This window comes from Psittacula echo (genome assembly GCF_963264785.1).
Source record: "Psittacula echo genome assembly, chromosome: 3".
In the NCBI taxonomy this organism is placed as follows: domain Eukaryota; kingdom Metazoa; phylum Chordata; class Aves; order Psittaciformes; family Psittacidae; genus Psittacula; species Psittacula echo.
Genome location: NC_137736.1, coordinates 34,625,741 through 34,644,165, shown reverse-complemented (window position 1 = coordinate 34,644,165; position 18,425 = coordinate 34,625,741). Strand labels below are relative to the sequence as shown.

Below are 18,425 nucleotides of genomic sequence, written 5' to 3'. Positions count from 1 at the left end.
ACAACTGTGACACCATCATCTTTCCTCCTTGCATCATAGCCATGTAATTCCCATGTGCGAATGTTCACAAATTCAGCTTTAGTATATGCAGTTCAAAAGGGTCATTTTACCTGAGAGCTGCCCAGTGGCAACAGGTATCACTTTGTATGGAGACCTGGAAGAGTCAGAGGTTGATATTAGCAACACCCAGAAAGCAGTTTGTATTTCACATCTGTACTCCCTGAGAACCTGAATATATTCTAAGATCTCTTAAAACCTGTCACTTTAAATATGAAATGGGCACTTTTTATGAACACATGACCCTCCAATTTACTACTGAACTAGAGAGAGATCTTTCTTGTGCTGCACTGTTACACAATGAACGTGGTAAAAATGCCTCCTCTTTGGCAAGCCTTGTTAGCTTGTGAACTGAGAATGTAAGGAAATCCTTTAGGTCAGAAGGAAGCTCTGGTGGTGGGGATGATCTTTTTGCTCTGTGTTCACACACTGTCCTGTGCAGTAGTTCCCTCCCAACTGCTTGGGCCCTGCCACATGGTGTCAGTTAGAGTAATGCCAGTGATAAGTAATGATGAAATATGCAAAGAAGTAAATAACAGCAGAAGGAGTAACTGTGAACAGTCAGAATGAAATTAAAAGTACTGGGATGAACAAGCAACAGGAAGCCAAGCAGAAAGGGATCTGGGGGTGGGAAGGGCCAAAGCCACCATGGAGGAGACCTAACTTCATCAAAGAGTGAATTCACTTTGCAGGTAATATCATGGTTGCGTCCTAGCAGAGCAAAAAAGGAGTGGGTAAACAAAGAAGCTGGAAGCTTTGACAACAAACAGGGTGGGATGGGAACAGATGTTCCACATTAAATACTTAAAAGCAGTATTTTTCCTCTGACAATTACTCCTACTTTAATAGCAAGTAAAAATCTTCAAAACCAGCAGGCATTAGTGTTGTAAGCCAGCATTCAACTCTTACTGTCATCTCTCTCCTCTAGGGAGCTGCTCACCTCCTGCTGCACAGAAAAGTCACCTGCAGGCAACCATCACCCCTTCCTTGGCTTGACCCGACCTTTGAAGAGCAAGCTGCAGCAAGGCTTACCTCTCTGAGTTTGCAGGCATTGTTGGATCGATGGATACCATGCAGTTGTCTGCTGTCAAAAGGGAGATTGTTGTATTCCTGTAAAGCATGTTTCAAAGAAGTTTATTTGACTTGGAAATGTTGTCTGAAATTTTATGCATACAGCACATAGCCATCTTCTCTCCTGCAGCACTCCTGGCCTGGCACTGTCTCCGACCCATTCTACCTTGCTGCAGAAAGGGTCAAAGCACAAAACAGGGTAGGCTTGATGCTTCACCCACTTCAACTACCAGAGGTGTTTCTTGCAAAGCATTAAGTGAGATCATTGTTGATCTCAGAGCAGATTTTGCTCCCTGCTAACTCATGTGTTCTGTTGACTCATCAACTATTAATTTCTGTTAAAAAGCTATGCTTTGTGATACATTCACTTGGCAGCTATGTATTGACTCCCACTATACAAATGACTACCGGTGTTATGAATGTCTTGAAATTACTTAGTTAGTCTCTTAAAAAAACAAACAAAACAAATGTCTTGCTGAATATGGAGCCTTTTTTTTTTTTTTTTTTACATTTTTTTTTTATTTTATACTATGCTAGGTGTGATCTCACAGGCTCAGATGTAAACTTTGGAGGTTTGCTTTGGCTCCAGGAGCCTGGTTGAAATGCACAATTCTTTGGAAGTCTTCTGATGAAAATAAAGCACCATATATGCAGCAAACACCCTGCTCATGAAGCACTAAAACTGCTGAACAAAGTTCCTTGGGTGATGCAGTGGAAGTATTTGACATCACAGGCAAATGAGACTTACTAACTCCTCTGATGTCAAATGGGAGGAAATAGCCAGGATAAACAGCAAAGGGCATTAATTCTGTCAAGCAGCTTATGCAAATTATGAGTCAACATAGACAATTTTATCTTTCAATCCCCGGAGCTGGAATCATGCAATAAACCCATGATTAAAGGACTTTTTTTACCCTGTGCCTTTTCTGTATTGTAAACCTGTGTGTACAAAGGTAAAGACAATAGCGTACTGCATGCTGCTGTGCATCTGGCCTGTGTCGCTCAAGGTCTGTGTGCAGACAGCAGATGCCTCTTGCTAGATTGTGACTAAGGGGCTTCCCTCCCCCTGCACCACCACCCTGGACAGGCGGTACAGAAGTGGCTGGTACTACACCATGCCTCCCACAATGGCATCTCCTACCACAACACCTACACCTAATCCTGGATCCCTCTCAACACAGATTTAAGTTAGGTGCTGCTTTCTAGGTTGAAGGTAAGAGAAACAAACCCTACAGGAGATGCACGGACTTGCAGGACAGCATAAATTAGGAAGTTCTTGGCCTGAGCAACGGATTTGGGGATATTTAAGTTCTATAAAATGATTCTGCTGGGGTACTTCATGTTTGGCTATCCCATACCTGAGATTAGATTGTACTGAATCTAAATAGAAAGTTTATCATCTAGTGGCAATGCTTCTCATTGGCTCAAACTTTTCCCCTAAAAACCAGGTTCTAAAGATGTGGTTGTGTTTCACTCAATATGAGCAAAAATTTAGTGCCGAGCTATAACTGCGAGGCTATAACCCAAGTGCACTTGCAGCAGGGATTCTGCACTCGCTTTTATTTTTTTTAGCTCATATCTCTTCTGTTCTGCTCTATTCCAGTCTGTTCCCCAGGCACAGAGGGCACTGAGGTGGCTCAGTTCTTGCCCGGGCTTCATGCTCTTTTTCTGCTGGTGCTGTCTGGATTGCCTCAATTTCTTCCTCCAGTAGACTGGAATGAGAGGAAAGCCTGAAGAGCAGGTAAATGAATCATTTGGGGCCTGCCTTCAAATTATGCCCAGAAGTAAAGGAACAAGAGTAAAATGAATGTCACAAATGAAGAGAGACCTACCTTGGTAACCCTGTTGCAATGCAGAAGAGATCCATAATATCTTTGGAATTGCAGTATTTACTAAAGATCACCTTCCAAACCGAACAGCAGCAGAGGAAAAAACCATGAAGACAAAGAAAAGAAAGGACAGTTAGTTCCCAGTGAGAAATGAGCTCTATTCAGGCATGAACTGGGCTAATTTTAAGTCTTTTCCTACTATTTCAATTATCTGATTTAACTTGAGAGCTGAAATATTTCTCTACGCCTGTTTAATACCTGTGTCTTTTTGATAAAGCGAGCAAGCTCTGGAGACCTAATTGCACTGTTCTGAAGTAGAGCAGTAATATATGTGAATTGAGAGCAAAAGGTTTCTCAGAATGCAGTATTGCTGCAAGATTAAAACAACCGTGAATTTAAGGATGTAGTAGCCCAGATTTAGGAAGAAAACAGTCCAGATTTGAGGAGGTCCTTGGATGGTACAAAAGGGCACTGCTTTTTGAGCTACACCAGCTTAAGCTAGCTTTAAACTGAACAGAGTCTTGTCCCATTTCACCCTGGGTTGTGCCGAATTTCCTGCTGACTCTCAGGCAGTATCATTCCTGCTGTTAGGTCAGAACTCGGACCTTGAATCTACCATCTACTCATCTACCCCATCCACCCCAGAACATCCCTCTGCACAGCACATGCCAGGCAGCTCCTATGCAGAGAAGACTGTTCGAGCAGCATGTCTAAGAATACAACATCCCCATGATCCCATCGTGATACAGCCCTCAATGACATGATCCCTTGCCACGATTTCCGCAATACTCCTACGTCCATCAGGACATGCAGGTGATGGTGCTCCCTGGTTGAGAAGCTTTACTGCAGCCAGGGTAGGGGGCTGAAAGCCTCTCTGCTTTTGATTTACTATGATGGGGGCTTTGATCCTACTGTGGAAATGAAGACTCACTGCAGTCAAGTCCAGCTCACCTTCTTGAAGCCAGGGACAACAGCAAGTGGTGGGGCTGATTTGTCTGGGGGATGCTGGTATTAATGGAGCATACCTCAAGAAGAAGCAGCCACGGAGCCTCTGGGTTCAGAATGCAGCAGCTCAGAGACGCTTGTGAAGACCTAAAGGCAAAGCTCAGGAGGAGCAAGAAAGTGGTATTTCGCAGATGAGGTCTAATGCACAGGGAGATCAAGGTCAAAAGTCTCCTCTCCTTGTGAGTGCCTTGCTGGAAACACTATTTCCACCTCCTCCCAATCACCTGTAGCATCCTACATTCTCGGGCACGTTTCTACTGCTGTTCATCATGGTCATGGGCAGTGTGCATGCTCACAGATCAGCCTTGAGGCTGCTGACCCAGAAAATGAGGAATGTGCCACCCAGAATGGCCTTCCAATGGTTTCTTTTCCCTGCCCTGCCTCATGCTGCCAGGAAGAGAGAGTGGCTGTGGGCACCAGGGCTGCAGGCAGTGGGGGATGCTGTCACCTTTCCTGGATCAAGCAGTTCAGACTGGTGAGGACTATGCTGGAAAAATAATATGTCATCATCTGATTAAGATTCTTCTGAAAGATGTAGGTGCCAGGAGTTACTTAAGCCTGGAGCCTTACTCCAGCAGCCCTGGCTTCTGCGTGCTTTAATTCCTAAACTGTAATAGCACTGCAGTAACACTGTTCCCATGTGCCATTTCTAAGGTGCCTTTCAGACACCGGGGTAAATCCTTCACATGGAGGTGTTGCATGGTGCTGATACAGACCTCTGCCACTGGCAATAGGGAAGCAGTGGGAGAGCCCACAGGATGCTCTGCCAGCGAGGAGCTCGCAAGTATATGGTAATGCCTGCTCACAGCCTGGGACATGACAAACCTGGAAGTTTCAAGAGAGTAGGGACAACACTGCAACATCTGGCCAGCAACTATTGTGGCTGGGGTGTGATGCACTGATGCTCAAGACGATGCTGAAGCAAGGCTTCAGACCTCAATTTTCACTGGCAGTGAGGAGCACTCTTACTCTTGCATGAAGCATCAGGGGTTTTGTGGTAGAGAAGAGGATAATACTGGTCACCTCAAGAGGTGACCGTGACCAATATGTGCATGCACACCCATCTCTCCTGTTTTCCAACCAGGATGAGATTATACCAGGCAATATCTTTACTTTATACAACATCAAGGCACTCAATTGCTGCTATAGTTAGTAACTGCTATCAGGGAACTGAGTGGGATAAATGCCCAGGTGTGTTTTAAAAGCCTATTTTGCCCAGTGATCGACTGTTGGTTATTAAATACAAAGCAATCAAAGCAATAAAACATAGCAAGTCGAGTTCAGATAGGACTGAAACCCCGTTCCAGCAGATTACAGCATCCCGTTGGAGTGATAGCTGCTAAAATTGGCTGACAGGGTATCGGAGGGTACAACAACTGGTACATGCAGTAACCAAGCAGATGATGTTAATTGTGGCTGAACAGAGGTTAAAGGCTTGTGATGTGCCAGGAGTGCTATTTAAGGTATTGAGGTTTCTTATTCTGGAAATCAATTATTATTGACCAGGACAGATAAGAGAGGAAAGATTAAAAGAAAAAAAAATCAAAAACCATTAAAGGTAAGAAAGCCGGCCTGACTCATAGAAAGGAGCAGGAGCTTTCAGTGCATTGAGGATGGATTTCAATCCTTTTTTTACACCATGTCGTAGCTAAAGTGTGGGAAGCAAAACATGTAGGTCCTAGATTGTGAGCTATCTCTGTACATGCATTTTAGTTTTCCGTACTTGGCATTTTTACTTAAGTTTGTTAAAAGTGGATTTGTGAATTACCCACTGCACTTTGATACTACTCATCTCAGGATGGTTGTCCTCAGCTGCTTGAGGTTTTGGAGATTTTTTGGTTGCTTGGTTGGGTTTTTTTAATCAAAGAGTGCTACTAAAATAGTAAAAGAGTGCTACTAAAGTTTACTTCTATTTCAACCTTCAGAGCTTTTCTGACAAACTCCCTCCTGTTCTGAAACAAAGGAGCCAGCCTCACACATTTTCCAGCAATATGCAATTGTTCCTGTTCCTGTTCGCAGGTTTATGTTCACAATACAGTTGATGTCAGTTGTGCTGATGGAATATGGTTGGAACACATTTTGGAGAGACAGGAGGGTGGTATTGTGTACTATTGATGGGACCAGCACAGTATAGGAATCCTATTTGCCCAGAGTCCATTATCATTGCAGGGACATTAGCAGCATGAAGGTGATAGAGTGACAACTTGGCTTGCAGCCATGCTTCTGTCATCTGGGACACATGGTTTCTCCCATGACCAGGGAAGATGGTTGACCTGCAGCTCTGACTGTGGGGAACCCTGTAGGCGCTTGCTGCATAACTGACCATCTTATCCCGTCCTGTGAAGATGTCCTTCTTGGGCAGATGTCCTGAAGCCATTGCTGTTCAGCCTGGGTCTGCATGATGACACTTTTCTGGTGCTGTTTGTGGCTCTGATCCAGACCCACAGTTAGCACTGAGGGACTTCATCTGCCTTCAAACCTGTGTCAAACGTCACTGACCCACAGTCATCAGCTTTCTTAGGTCCCTGTTCCTATACCTGGGTGGCAATCCACTGCTGTAATGTGTCTCATAGCATTTCACTCCCTGTATTAATGCCTGGTGCTGGAAGATATCACCGCTTAGCACAGGACTGAGACCTTGCTATGGAGCACAACAGAGGACAAATACAACAGAGGACAAATACAGGAGACCACAGCAGTTTCTACAGCTGTGGTAGTGGGCTAAGATCATACACAGACAGGTTTGTGCCCCCAAAATACATGTCAAAAAAGTACATAGTCATGCAAGTCAATACAGCCTGAAAAAGCCAGGGATGCAGCTCCTGACACCTCCTGCAAGAAAGAGTGGACAACGGGACTCTGGTATTGCCTGCTGGTACAAGAGTCTCCTGCAAGACTGGTCAACAAAAGACACTGAGTTGCCAGCATCATTTCTGAAAGCAAAGACAGAGCCAAAATGATGTGTAAACGGAGTCACAGTAGTGATACACTGCATGGGAAAGGGAAACAGAGGCCTCTGCTTCAGCTTGCAGATTAATGACTAAATGCCATGAAGAAAACCAGCCACATATAAACCCTGTTAATTGCATTTCTCTTGGGTTTGTGCCAGGAGGAAAAGAATGTATTCCTCAAAATTGAGGCAGCATCTGCAAACAATTCGTTTCCCCTGTTTGAGAGTTAACGTTACTTCACATTTCTGTCCTTGTTACTTTTAGCAAAACTTCTACCATGTGTATTAAAAAATGGCAGGAAAACTCATCTTCTCTGAATGCTTAGCTTGATTGTCTCAACGAGTCTCCATCAAGACCAAGAAACAGACATTTGATGTAAGCGGGGAACGTTGTCTGTCTGCCTTGGACAGTAATGTGAAGCAAAGGAGGGGAAAAGCAGAATGAATAATAACTGAGGCTTTTTGGAGTGGAAATAAAATTTTGATGAAGCATGCATGCACTGGCTGCGAAGGAGGACAGCGTGACTCAATGCGGATGCCTGGTTCCTGGCCCTAAGGTCCCTTCTGTGGGACTGGTTTCTTCCCCAAATACAGTTCTGCAGTTTTGAAACATCTTCCTCTGAAAGAAGGGGCCATTGTCTCTTAATCCATAGTATCCCCCTCTGGGCTAGGACAAGGGTTTTAAAACCCCTCTCAGAAAGAGTAGGGATTAAGAGCCCTAGCACTCTGTCTGAGTTTCCCACTCAGAGGAGCAGTTCAATATTAAGGACTGTGATGGAGATATTACTAAGGGACCCTCGTGCATATACTCTGCAACATACCAGTTTATAATTAATCACATTATATTTTGCTTTCAGGGAAAAAACACAGCTTACAAATCCAATTTCTGTTCTGTATTTGATCCTCAGAACAGCTAATCCTCTCTGTAAACTGCAAACCCTGTCAAAAATGTTATCCTGTTCTGATCTGACGTTGTTAATTGGGTTTTCTTCCAAGAATTTAACATGTGTTTGTTTTTTGTTTTTTTTTTAACTCCAGTGAAATTCCTACATAAATAATGCAGAACTATTTTCAAAGCCAGTATTCCCTCAGTTTCCAGTCCTACCTCCTTTTGCAGGTCTCAGACTGCTGCGTTTGACTTCTAGCACTTGGTGATACCTTTTCTTCAGCACAGCGAGCAACGTTCAGAGTCAGGGCTGAAATTGTGGACTTTAAACAATTTAAAATTATAATCTTTCACTTATGAGACTGGAGGAGAGCGTGTCAGAAAAGAGTCTGGTAGAACTCAGTTGCGTATCTTGCATGGACTGTGGAAATTGTTGCTGCTTCTGTAAGAGCAGCTTTCAGGGAGGATTTCTGAGTTGCTAAGGCAGAAAGCTGATGTGAAATTTTTCTCTGTGATTTTCCCTATCTCTCCAGTGGTCTTTGTTGTCCATATCAAAATGAAGAAGGATCCAGAACCTTTAGATACCACTCTGCAGATATCATTGGAACAAATTAATATTTCTAGACACGTAAGCAAATAGGCCTTCCTCAAAAAACAGCAGTAAAGGACTTACCATAGTTCCCAATATCCAACAGAAGACTTACCTAAAATCCCATACCTGTCTTCCACGTTTCTCATTCTTTGAATTCAGATACAAGCATAGCATGAGACCAACTATATCCAAACTATCTATGTTTTATTTCTTGCCCTAAGAAGCAGGTGATGTTCAGAAAATCACTCCGTTTATCTAAGCTTCAAATATTAGGTGGTATTAAAAATACTACACCGGATTTGCCATCTGTTTGATGAAGTAGGAACTTCTTTAAGAGAAGAACAGAAAGTAAATGCGCATGTTCATGTGCATGTGTGGGGAAGAAAACATGAGATCCCTCAGCTGAAAGCCTGATTAAAAATGAAAGCTCCGTTGAGTTCTTCAAACACCGTTTCTGTCATAGGATGAGGAGTGTGGTAGATGTTTTACTTCCAACAGCTGGTGCTCTGCAGTCCTGCTGATTCACACTTACCTTCGGGCAGTGACGTGGCTTGGTAACATTCAATTCAACAGGACACTTAAGTGAAATGTACTGCTGTGATTTGTCTGACATAACTTTAACCATCTAGAAATCTGGCACCTCATGCATGTCGCTTTGCGAGACTCCCTCTTGCCAGCAGAGAAAGAGGACAACTTCCAAAGGGCAAATCAGCCCACATGTCTCCGAAAACCAGTTAAAGATAGAATAAATCATCTTCTGGAGATACCACCCGCCTCCCCAGTGTCTACAGGGGAGCCTGTACTAGCATGGAACAGTCATCACTAATTTTCAGATGGCTACAGTTAATGGTTAAGTGAGGTGAATCCTGTTAGTTTCCTAACTGTATACATTACTGTAAAATAAGAAACAGGAGCCACCAAACAGAGCTGACGTATTAGGATCCTGAGGCATAAGTTGCAATTCCCACCCTTATAACTTGAGCATCCTTGAACAGAATGATCCGGGAAAAGAGATTTTTCTTTTTTCAGGAAAGAGAAAATATCTATGATACACTCATAAGTGTGACCCCCAGGGCAATCTTGCACATCCATTGAGAGTGACAGCATGAGAGAGGATGGCTCTTTCACTATGAGCAAGGAAAGATCTCATTACTTTTTAGAGTCATTTGGGCTCATAGAAGAAATGAAGTTACACGAAAGAGAGCCTTGTGCAACCTACTGACTGTACTGAGGGACATAAATGCTAATATTCAGTCTTTCAGTACTAATGGTTAATGGCGGAATACAACCAGGAACCAGTAAGAACTCAGAGAGTCTGAGCTGTAAGTTTCTTATTTTCTGCAGCAGACGTAAAAAGTATCTCAGCCTTTGACAAATGATACAAATGTCTATTCCGTGGCTTTTCTTAACATGAAAAGGACACAGGCTTGTTGTTAATGGAATGCTAAGTGCAATAAACCAGTAGCACATTAATGCATTAACCTTGAAATATTCTGTAAACTGGATAATCAAGATGCTTTTGCACCAAATGTCCTCACTAAATGTAAGTGAAGCTAGGCTGCTTGTTTCAGAACTAGCCACGCAATTAATTACAACATACTTGATAATATAGGACGGTTAGAAGCATAATATTAGTTAACAGAGTAAAAAAAGCAGGTACAGTGAGAGGCCAGAGAAAGGCGGATTTGCAGCTGTGGAAGTACATTCACTAGAAAGGTGCTGGAAACAAAATGGTTTTGTCTTGTCTATACTAAATCAGAAGAGATGCATAAATTGTTAAGATTGGCTTGTCTGAATTCATAGGTAATGCCAGTACGAAAGTGTTAAACTTACACGTTGTCTTGGGTAACGTGAACATACACTGTAATAACTATAATAGACTGTGTGTGACCTCAGAAAGATAAACAGCAGTAAACAAGCCTTTCTGGGTGATGGGTACAGAATAACTATAGAGCTATGCTGGAATTACAGAGATGTTCTGAGATTATGGTTTGGCTCCCTAAATGTCCTGAGGATCCCTCGCTGGGGAGGAAAGATAAGGAAGAGTTGGGGAGAGAGAGGCCTCAAGTCTGATATTTTCTTTCACTTTTTTGAAAGCATGGTATTAAGCCATTTTTACTCTTTAAAGTGTTTATGTTCTGTAATGTGATGGAGTTTCAGGAACCTGCTGTTCATTTCATGCTGCTTTACAACAAGAATATCTAGCGGCAGCCTTGAATTCGCTGGGGCCAGCTGCAATCAGAGAGCCAAGGTTAGCCAAAATCACTGGCCAGACTTAGACTGTGCTACACTGCACGCTCCCTCACCCACAGACATCTGCCAGCACTAAGAAAATGGCCTTGATCCCACAAAAACATACTTATGCTTCATTGTGCTTACGCCTCATTGGCTTGTCCAGGCATAGAAAGAACTTGGGAACACCAGCCAGGAAGAGCGACCTCTGGAGGTGTCCGTGTCCAGACTGTGCACCCCTCTGATGGTCGGCAGCCGGAAACGTGTTGCTCTAAATCCCAAGTCCAAACAGATAGCGAATGAGGTCTATGGGCATTGCAGAGCATGCTTGCCCTGCTGCACTGAGACAGTCACCGGCACCCAAAAATATGTATTTGTCTTGAACTGATCGCCACACCATTATTTTCTTGCTGTGTTTTGTTTTTACCCTGAATCCAGTTTGGCGTGTTAAAAATAGCACGGTGAGCTTCGGAAAAATCTGTTGGGTTTGCTACAGCCTGAGCATTTACACCACAGTTGCTGTTCTAATTAAAAAGAAAAGCTCACATGACAGCAACAATTCCTGTGCGCTGACATTTCAATGCAATAACCACAGCACCAAAACCCAGTCTTAGCGCTGTTCTGTTTATTGTGGACCTCAGACCAAGAGGAGCAATGGCTGTGGAAGGGACAGTGTCCTGCGCCACGGGTCAGTACAGCAAACACTCAGAAAGGTTGAACTCAATACATTTCTTTGAGACAAAAAAAAGTAATTTCTCCATTTGGCATCCCGAATGACTCAGTAAACCAGCAAAATGACTCCAGAATTCTTCACTCGCTTTCTGAAGAGGAAGCAAATACCACCCTGGGTGATTTCATAGAATCCTTGACAAAGCAGTCGTCCTTTTCTTTTTTCCAGTTAGTTCAGGCTCTGCGCCCCTCTGACTTTACATCCCTGTTACAAATACGATGATGATTAAGACACTGGAAACAGAAATCCTCTCAAATTAAACATTCTTCTTAGAGGAACTCCTTACAACTCTGTCAACAAAGCCACTACCCTGTGACATTTGAAAATGAGAGCCATGAATAAGAGAGCTAGGAATAAGGTCACTGGCTGGTTCAACTCTGCTACCATTTAAATCTCAAAGGTCAAAAGAAAACATTTGCCAGTAGTTTCCTCATGGAAAAAAGCTGGGCATGAGCTGGGGAATATTTTCTTGCTGGTGGATTTTTAATTCGAAACATACTCAGTAGGAATTTTTCTTAAAAACACAGCCAAAGGGTTAATAACATCGTGAAGGAAAATAAAGACTCCACATCCAGCTTAAGTTTGCCAGAACAAACCTCTCTTCTTTGCTGTCAGGCTGGGGGTTTGGGTGCTTGATCCCATCTAGTGGCATTCCAGGAGCAAGGGGAAATCCTTGTCTGCAGTGGTGCTGCAAGATAACGGTATCCTATGTGAAACACGGCCACGTGCTTCCCCCAGGTGTGCATCCTCTTTACTCAGGCACTGGATAGGAAGCCCATTGTGTTGTAATCTCATTTTTCAATCAGCTCTGAAACAAGTGACCTCTTTGAAGCCGGTTTTTGCAGAGCCCCAGTTTGGCATGCAGCTGTAACACCACAAACCCTTTGATCTTCCCTCTCCTGCAGCCTCAGCAAGGCTGTCCCCTCCATCTCCTACTTTGCATTTGCCTCTACCTCCATCAGTTCTGCAGGTGGCCACCCCACAGAAGATCCCTGTTCCCTGCCCTTTGGCTGGGACACAGGTACCAGCAGCCCAAATTCCTCCCTTGGTGGACACAAAAGCCTCCCCTTGGGAGATCTTGAGCTCAGGTGCCTGTGGGGGTACCATGGTTGGAGTCTGCTGGGCTGGGTCATCTCATGTCTATCCCAAAGCCCTTGCTGCCTGTCCCTGAGCATGAGGAAATGCTCAGTCAACTGCCCACTGGAGGAAAGCCTGTCCCTGCCGTCAGCTTTTGTGAAGAACATTTTCTGCCTGCCCATGCCTCTGAAAAGTCAGGTTGTCAAACTGTGACAAATGACCAGGACCCTCTGCGAGCAAAGGCAGGATGGGATGAGGGGAGAAAGTGTGGCAGCCAAGGAAGTTATGGAGGTGAGGGCAAGGCTTTCCCAGTGTAGAAGTGTATGTGTAGAGTGATGTGCAACACCACTGGGCTGGGCTCCCCTCTGCTCTCAGCTTCCGACCACCCTCACACAGGAGGCTGCTGGACTCCTGGGGTGTTCATGGCACTGGCCTTGCAGGTATGGACCTCAGCCCTTCCTCTGGGACATGCTGCCATTTGCATGGTCCTGTGTTCAACTCCTGCTGATGGTGCCTCCTTTATTTCAGTGACTCCCGAGAAGGAGTTCCAACCCAGCAAACTCTCCTTCAGGAATCGCCATGTCCCTCTGCCCTCCCTGCTGTGCCCCTCTGGACCTGCCAGCACACAAACCTACTTTAGCTTAATTCACCACTCCTGCTGCAGAGCACTTTCGAGTGCTCATCTGCAAAGCTCAGGTTCCCAGGGGAGGCAGCATGAGGCTCTCTGAGCCTGGTTTGCCCCTTCATTTACCCCAGTGCCGAGGCAAAACAACTTCTCCTGAAGTCAGCAGCACGCCCCGAGGCTACACCAGTAGAAATTGTGATGAGGCTATGGAAACACCAAATTTCGTATGAATAATTGCCATCACGGGTAGCACTGTTGTAGGATGCCCAAGTCTACTGTACAACTCTGAGATATCCGGAAAGACAATTGCAAGCTGGACCTGAGCCCTTTCAAACCCAACAAGTGCTGTTATAATGAAGCTCATACCTCATTACTGGGTTGACGAGTAGCTTAGCATTGATTTAACAAGTTCCGTCTAAGAAGGCTCCAATACTGCATTCCTCGGAAGATTAAGGTTGGATTTTTGTTTTTATTTCTTTCTAATGATGTTGTTACTGAGGAGGCACGAGAATCTGAGATATGCCCTGCTTACCCCTGGGTGAACCCCATTTACACAGCATTTTTACTGCAGGAATCCTTCCAAACATTGCACAGATGGAATTTCAAAACTGACAAAAGAAACAGATAACATTCATCGAGCAAAAAACCCTTATACCCCAAATACCGCCTGAGTTTGCCTTTGCTTGCTCATGCAATTGTGCCTCTTCTGTTTTTTTAGTGTCAAAAGCACTTTCCAGAAACTGGTTCTGAGAAATGCTTTTATGGGTTTTTTTAAGCCAGCATAGATGACAGACAATGTGCTTTACCAACATCTATGAAAACACTCGCCACCCTTTCAAAATGCTGAAATATTTTCATACTGAACTGTAAAGATGCCAGGGAGATTCGTACAAGCTTTTCTTCTGGGGACCGTCAGGCAACCAACTCATTAAGCCCCAGCAATAGAGAAGCGGTGCCTTCAGCTCAGCAGAGCCAGCACGCTCCTGCCCACTGGTACAGAGGAGCCCGCAGCAGCAGTGGGATCACCGTCATGTCTAAGCCCCAAGATGGATGAAGAGGAGCAGCCTGCTCTGGGGAACTGGTGCATATCCAGATTCTCCAAGGTCTCGTTCCTCAGGACACGACTTTGGCAGTTGCGGTGGGTCTCCAAGGCACCATAGGCAACGGAGGTGTGCGCGGTGGGACAGGACTGTGAGTACTAGCTCTCTATTTACCTCATTTCTGCCATCACTCTTGTAGCAAAGGCAAGGGGAGGGAAAGGGTATCTTTGCTGTTTCTTTTTAAAGGAGAAACAAAAGGCGAGGCTGGGTGAAAAGAAAATTTAGAGCAGGAAGACGAGAGAGAGAGATTTGAATTCTGCAAGTCAAAGAGTTTACTCGCTCTTGAGCCTCACAAGTGGCCTTCCGTTACAAAAAAGGCACTCGGTTTGTGGCCAAAGCATTGCTGTCAAAAAGAAGAAAGAAGAGACTTGCAAAAATGGAACGGCATTGTTTCTGTTTAAAAGCAGTGGGCTGTCAGCTCGACAGCATGCGAGCTCTCCCCTCTTAGCCAGAATGCATTTCTCTCCGCAGTTTTCCCTGTGCTGTGAACCGTGGTTAAGCAAACAGGGCAGACTAATGGAAGTGAAAGTTTTAATTAATGAAGGTTTATCATCATTTACGAACCAGGGTGCAAAGGCAGCGGCGACTTCATCGCACAGCGGCCAGGCACCAGCCTGCCGTCCAGCTTGATGGCAGGAAAACACCAAAACGCCCATTGCTCAAGCCCCCCCCCAGCAATCTCCACATAACTCGGCGCACACCGTGCTCCACGCTCCCACTGCTGGGGAGGAAACCTCTCCACACGCAAAAAACTTTGTAAATGCATCGCAACGCTCCTGCACGGCTGCTAAACCACGGACCTCCAGGGAGAGCTGGCAGCGCCCAGCCCTCCCCTGCTGCCAGCCTCCCCTTCCCCTTTAAATAAACATCTGTGTACAAAGCAGCAGCTGCTCAAGATCCCCCCCCATCCACCACCCCCCCCAACCCCCCGCTTCCCCTTAAAAAGACATTTGAAGCCCACTGAACACCGTGTGGACGGCGCTGAAGGCAAACACGGATCTAACTCGCGTTACAGAAATAGGTCGTGCAGCAAACACAACCCGCAGCCGCTGCTGCGTCTGGAGAAGCTACTTTGTGAAAAACAGCAAAAGTACCTTTTGAATTCTTCCATCAATATCCAAATAAATACACTTGGACCGGTAAGTTGAGGAGGCAGATCCCATCCTGCTACAGTTGGGTTTTCACTGGACTTTTTTCCAGTGACAAACAGAGGAGAAAATTAGGTTTATCCTACCAAGCCGAGCCACCGCTGCCTGACAGTTTGGTGTCCCCGCTATTCTGTATCCCACTGTACTCTCATTCTGGGAAGGTCCCTCCTCTAACATGCATGCATTTTGCTGTGCCTCTGTCTCTCTCTGTCACCTCCTTTTAGTTTTGCTTCTCTCCAAATCCAGCTGCCTTGAACAGTGAAAGACACAGGCTCCAGCTGCTTTCTGCAAGTGCCCTCTTGATTCCCATAGCAACAACCCCTCTTGGCTTCAGGGCTGAGAGCTGCTGGGCATCCATCCCCATGGTAGCTCTGACCCTGGGGCTGACCAGCTCCTGTTACATACAAAAAGAAATGGCACTTATCTTCTAGGTGGGACGGGGGAGGGAAAACCTCCTTCACCAGGGTGGTGAGAGACGTCACTCGTTTTTATGCTGAAATAGGGCTGCAATTATTAATTAGCGCTGACCCTTCTGGTGAGCTGCCCAGACCCTGCAAGCGGTGTGACAGGCTCCCAGCTGTGCCCTGAGCTGGAAGTGTCCTTTCAGTCACCCGCTGCAGCCAGGGCATGGACTATCTCAGCCCAAACTCAGCAGCTTTATTTCCACATCCCTCCTGTCATCATTACAAGGATGGAAAGAAAAAGCAGCAGCTTTTTTTACCCCTGTAAGCCCCAGAATCACGAAGAAAGTGTAAAGCCCATGCTCTTGCCCAACACCATTCATACCACCCCCGGAGAGAAGAAATTTGTAATCTAAGGGAACATGAAGTATCCTGGCAAAGGCATCTCCCATGGGAAGGCACAGCCAAAAACCAGGAGGGAGCAAAGCAGCCGACGGTCGATTCTCTGAGCAGATGCCAAATGCCATCTGCTGTGTGTCTGTGCTGCGCTGCAGTGCCTGCGCCTGTGGGGAGCTGAGGCAGTGGCGGGCGGCACTCTGTCACGGAGGGGAGAGAGCTTTGAAGGCAGAGGCTCCTCCACCCTCGCAGGGGAGAGGCTGCCTGATGGGCAGCAGGCGTGCACAGCTCGCCCTGTGAGGCTTAGTTCTTGGGGTTTTCTGAGGCTTCTGCTGGAGCATTCCCCAGCCTTTCTTGTTCTGCGGTCTGGAAGAGCTGGGCTCGTGGGAGTGGGGTTGGTGCTGCCTTCCCTTCTAACCCCAAGCCTTTGCTGAAGCTTGAGTGAGACACAACTGACCCACAGAGAAGGCCAACGTGGCCCTGCAGGCTACTGCGTGATGTGCAGCCTCGGCTGTCTGCTGCAACACTCAGGAAAGGCTTGTTCGCCGTGTGAAGGGGATTCATAACAGCCAGCAGGGCCGAGAAGGTCCTGGAGCCAGTCCAGGAGCCAGAGCCAGGCTGGCCTTTCAGACCAAAGCCGGCAGTACCCCTACTGCCCTCAGAGCCAGCAGCAAGGTGACTACTGGGAGGTGCAAGCCTTTGCTTCACGTCCTTCCTTTTCCAGCTTGGAGCAGTCACTTGAAGTCTTCCAGGAGAGAGCCCTTGCCATCGTAGGGCTATTCAATGGGCTATCTTGTGAGCTATCCTCTAGGCTGCCGTCTAGGCTGTGCTACAGTCTATCCTGTATGCTGTCCTGGAGGCTACTCCCTAGGCTATCCTGAAGGCTAATCCCTTAGGCTATTCCATATGCTATCCCTTTGACTATTACGAGGTGGGCAGAGCCTCTTCCACTGCAACAGCCCTCCCACATCAACTCCACTGCTTCTGTACATTGGTCAGGACTTCTGTGACCGATCATTTCATACCCTGCTCTGCTCAGCATTGCCTTAACCCTGTTGTACAATGGTTCAGTCCTGAGTGAGTTGATTGACCTTGACAAGCACAGCAAATAGCTGAGGAAGATGGCCATGACAACAAAAATGCATCCATTTAGAAAGAGGCAGCAAGAGCGCTCACACTGAGGGATGCACATGGGGCATTTGGTCCAAGAGGGGTCTGACAAGGTCACTGGTGCATTGCAGGATTTGACACACACCATTGACAAGCAGAATCTCATGGCATGAGCACCCACCTTTTGATTTCTAATTTAAAAACTGACTGGCTTCTCCAGCCAGCAAAGACAGGCTCCAAAATGTCATCCAGGTGATGATCCTGTTGCTGCCTCTCCGTCGTCCTTGTCATACCTATTGTCCCTAGGCTTTTGACTGTGTTCCTTAAGCTTCAGCACACATCACATGCCCCACCCCATTAATCACATTAATATTTAGTTTGTTTGAATTTTTCCCATTAAAGTGAATCTACAAAGATGAGCTGTCAGAAATTATGGCAAAAGCCTAACTCAATCTAAGGCACAGCTCAGGCTAATGCCTGAAAGATGGTATGCATGAAGAAGATGTGCAGCTCTGTGAGATCACTGCCTTCCTCTGGCTGGTTAACTTTAGCTGAATCTCCCTATTCATTATATGCTGTGCAACATATAGGCAAAAATTACTTGGAAGAATTATCCTATCTATCTTATCAAGCCCTTCAGCAGTTGTGCTTGTTTAGTCTGGAGAAGGCTCATGGAGGACCTTACCACTTCCTACAACTCCCTGAAAAGGAGGATGGAGAGAGGAGGTGGCTGGTCTCTTTTCCCAAGTAACAGGTGATAGGACCTCCCACTCAAGCTGTACCAGGGGAGGTTTAGGTTGGATATTAGGAGCAATTTCTTCACTGACAGGGTGATCAGGCATTGGAGCAGGCTGCCCAGGGAGGTGGTGGAATCACCAGCCCTGGAAGTGTTCAGAAGCCTTGTAGAAGAGAGCGTCAGTGACACGGTATAGTGGTAGACTTGGCAGTCCTGAGGTAAAGGTTGGACTTGACGATCTTAAAGGTCTTTTCTAAGTTAGTTAATTCTATGCTTCTGTATGACTATGATTCCATCAGCTGGGCTAAATCCTGGCAATATAGAGCCAGTCGATGTTTCTCCATCATTTGCCTTAAAGGAGCGCTTTGTCCTGCTAAAGACAGCACCAGGCCGTTATCCCCCAGACCGGAGGCAGCACATCAAGTGCCGCACAGCTCTGCTTTGCCTTCTCTGCTACGTTGTTTACCGAGGCGAATACAC

The 18,425-nt window shown here is 45.8% G+C and overlaps 1 protein-coding gene across 3 annotated transcripts in view; it reads right to left on the bottom strand.

Annotated features, from left to right (window-relative positions):
* The window catches only part of PDE9A (phosphodiesterase 9A), a gene marked incomplete at both ends in the record, with an annotated part of 48,536 nt that extends 33,219 nt beyond the window's left edge, over nt 1-15,317 (bottom strand). Inside the window, 4 exons of one of the 3 annotated variants that reach the window (XM_080612739.1) lie at nt 111-154; nt 1,090-1,167; nt 2,961-3,031; nt 15,249-15,317. In XM_080612739.1, coding sequence (XP_080468865.1) covers nt 111-154; nt 1,090-1,167; nt 2,961-3,031; nt 15,249-15,317 — 262 coding nt within the window. The remainder of the gene's footprint in view (nt 1-110; nt 155-1,089; nt 1,168-2,960; nt 3,032-15,248) is intronic. The other 2 variants (XM_080612740.1, XM_080612741.1) reach the window with 2 other exon arrangements.
* Between the last annotated feature and the right edge of the window lie 3,108 nt (nt 15,318-18,425).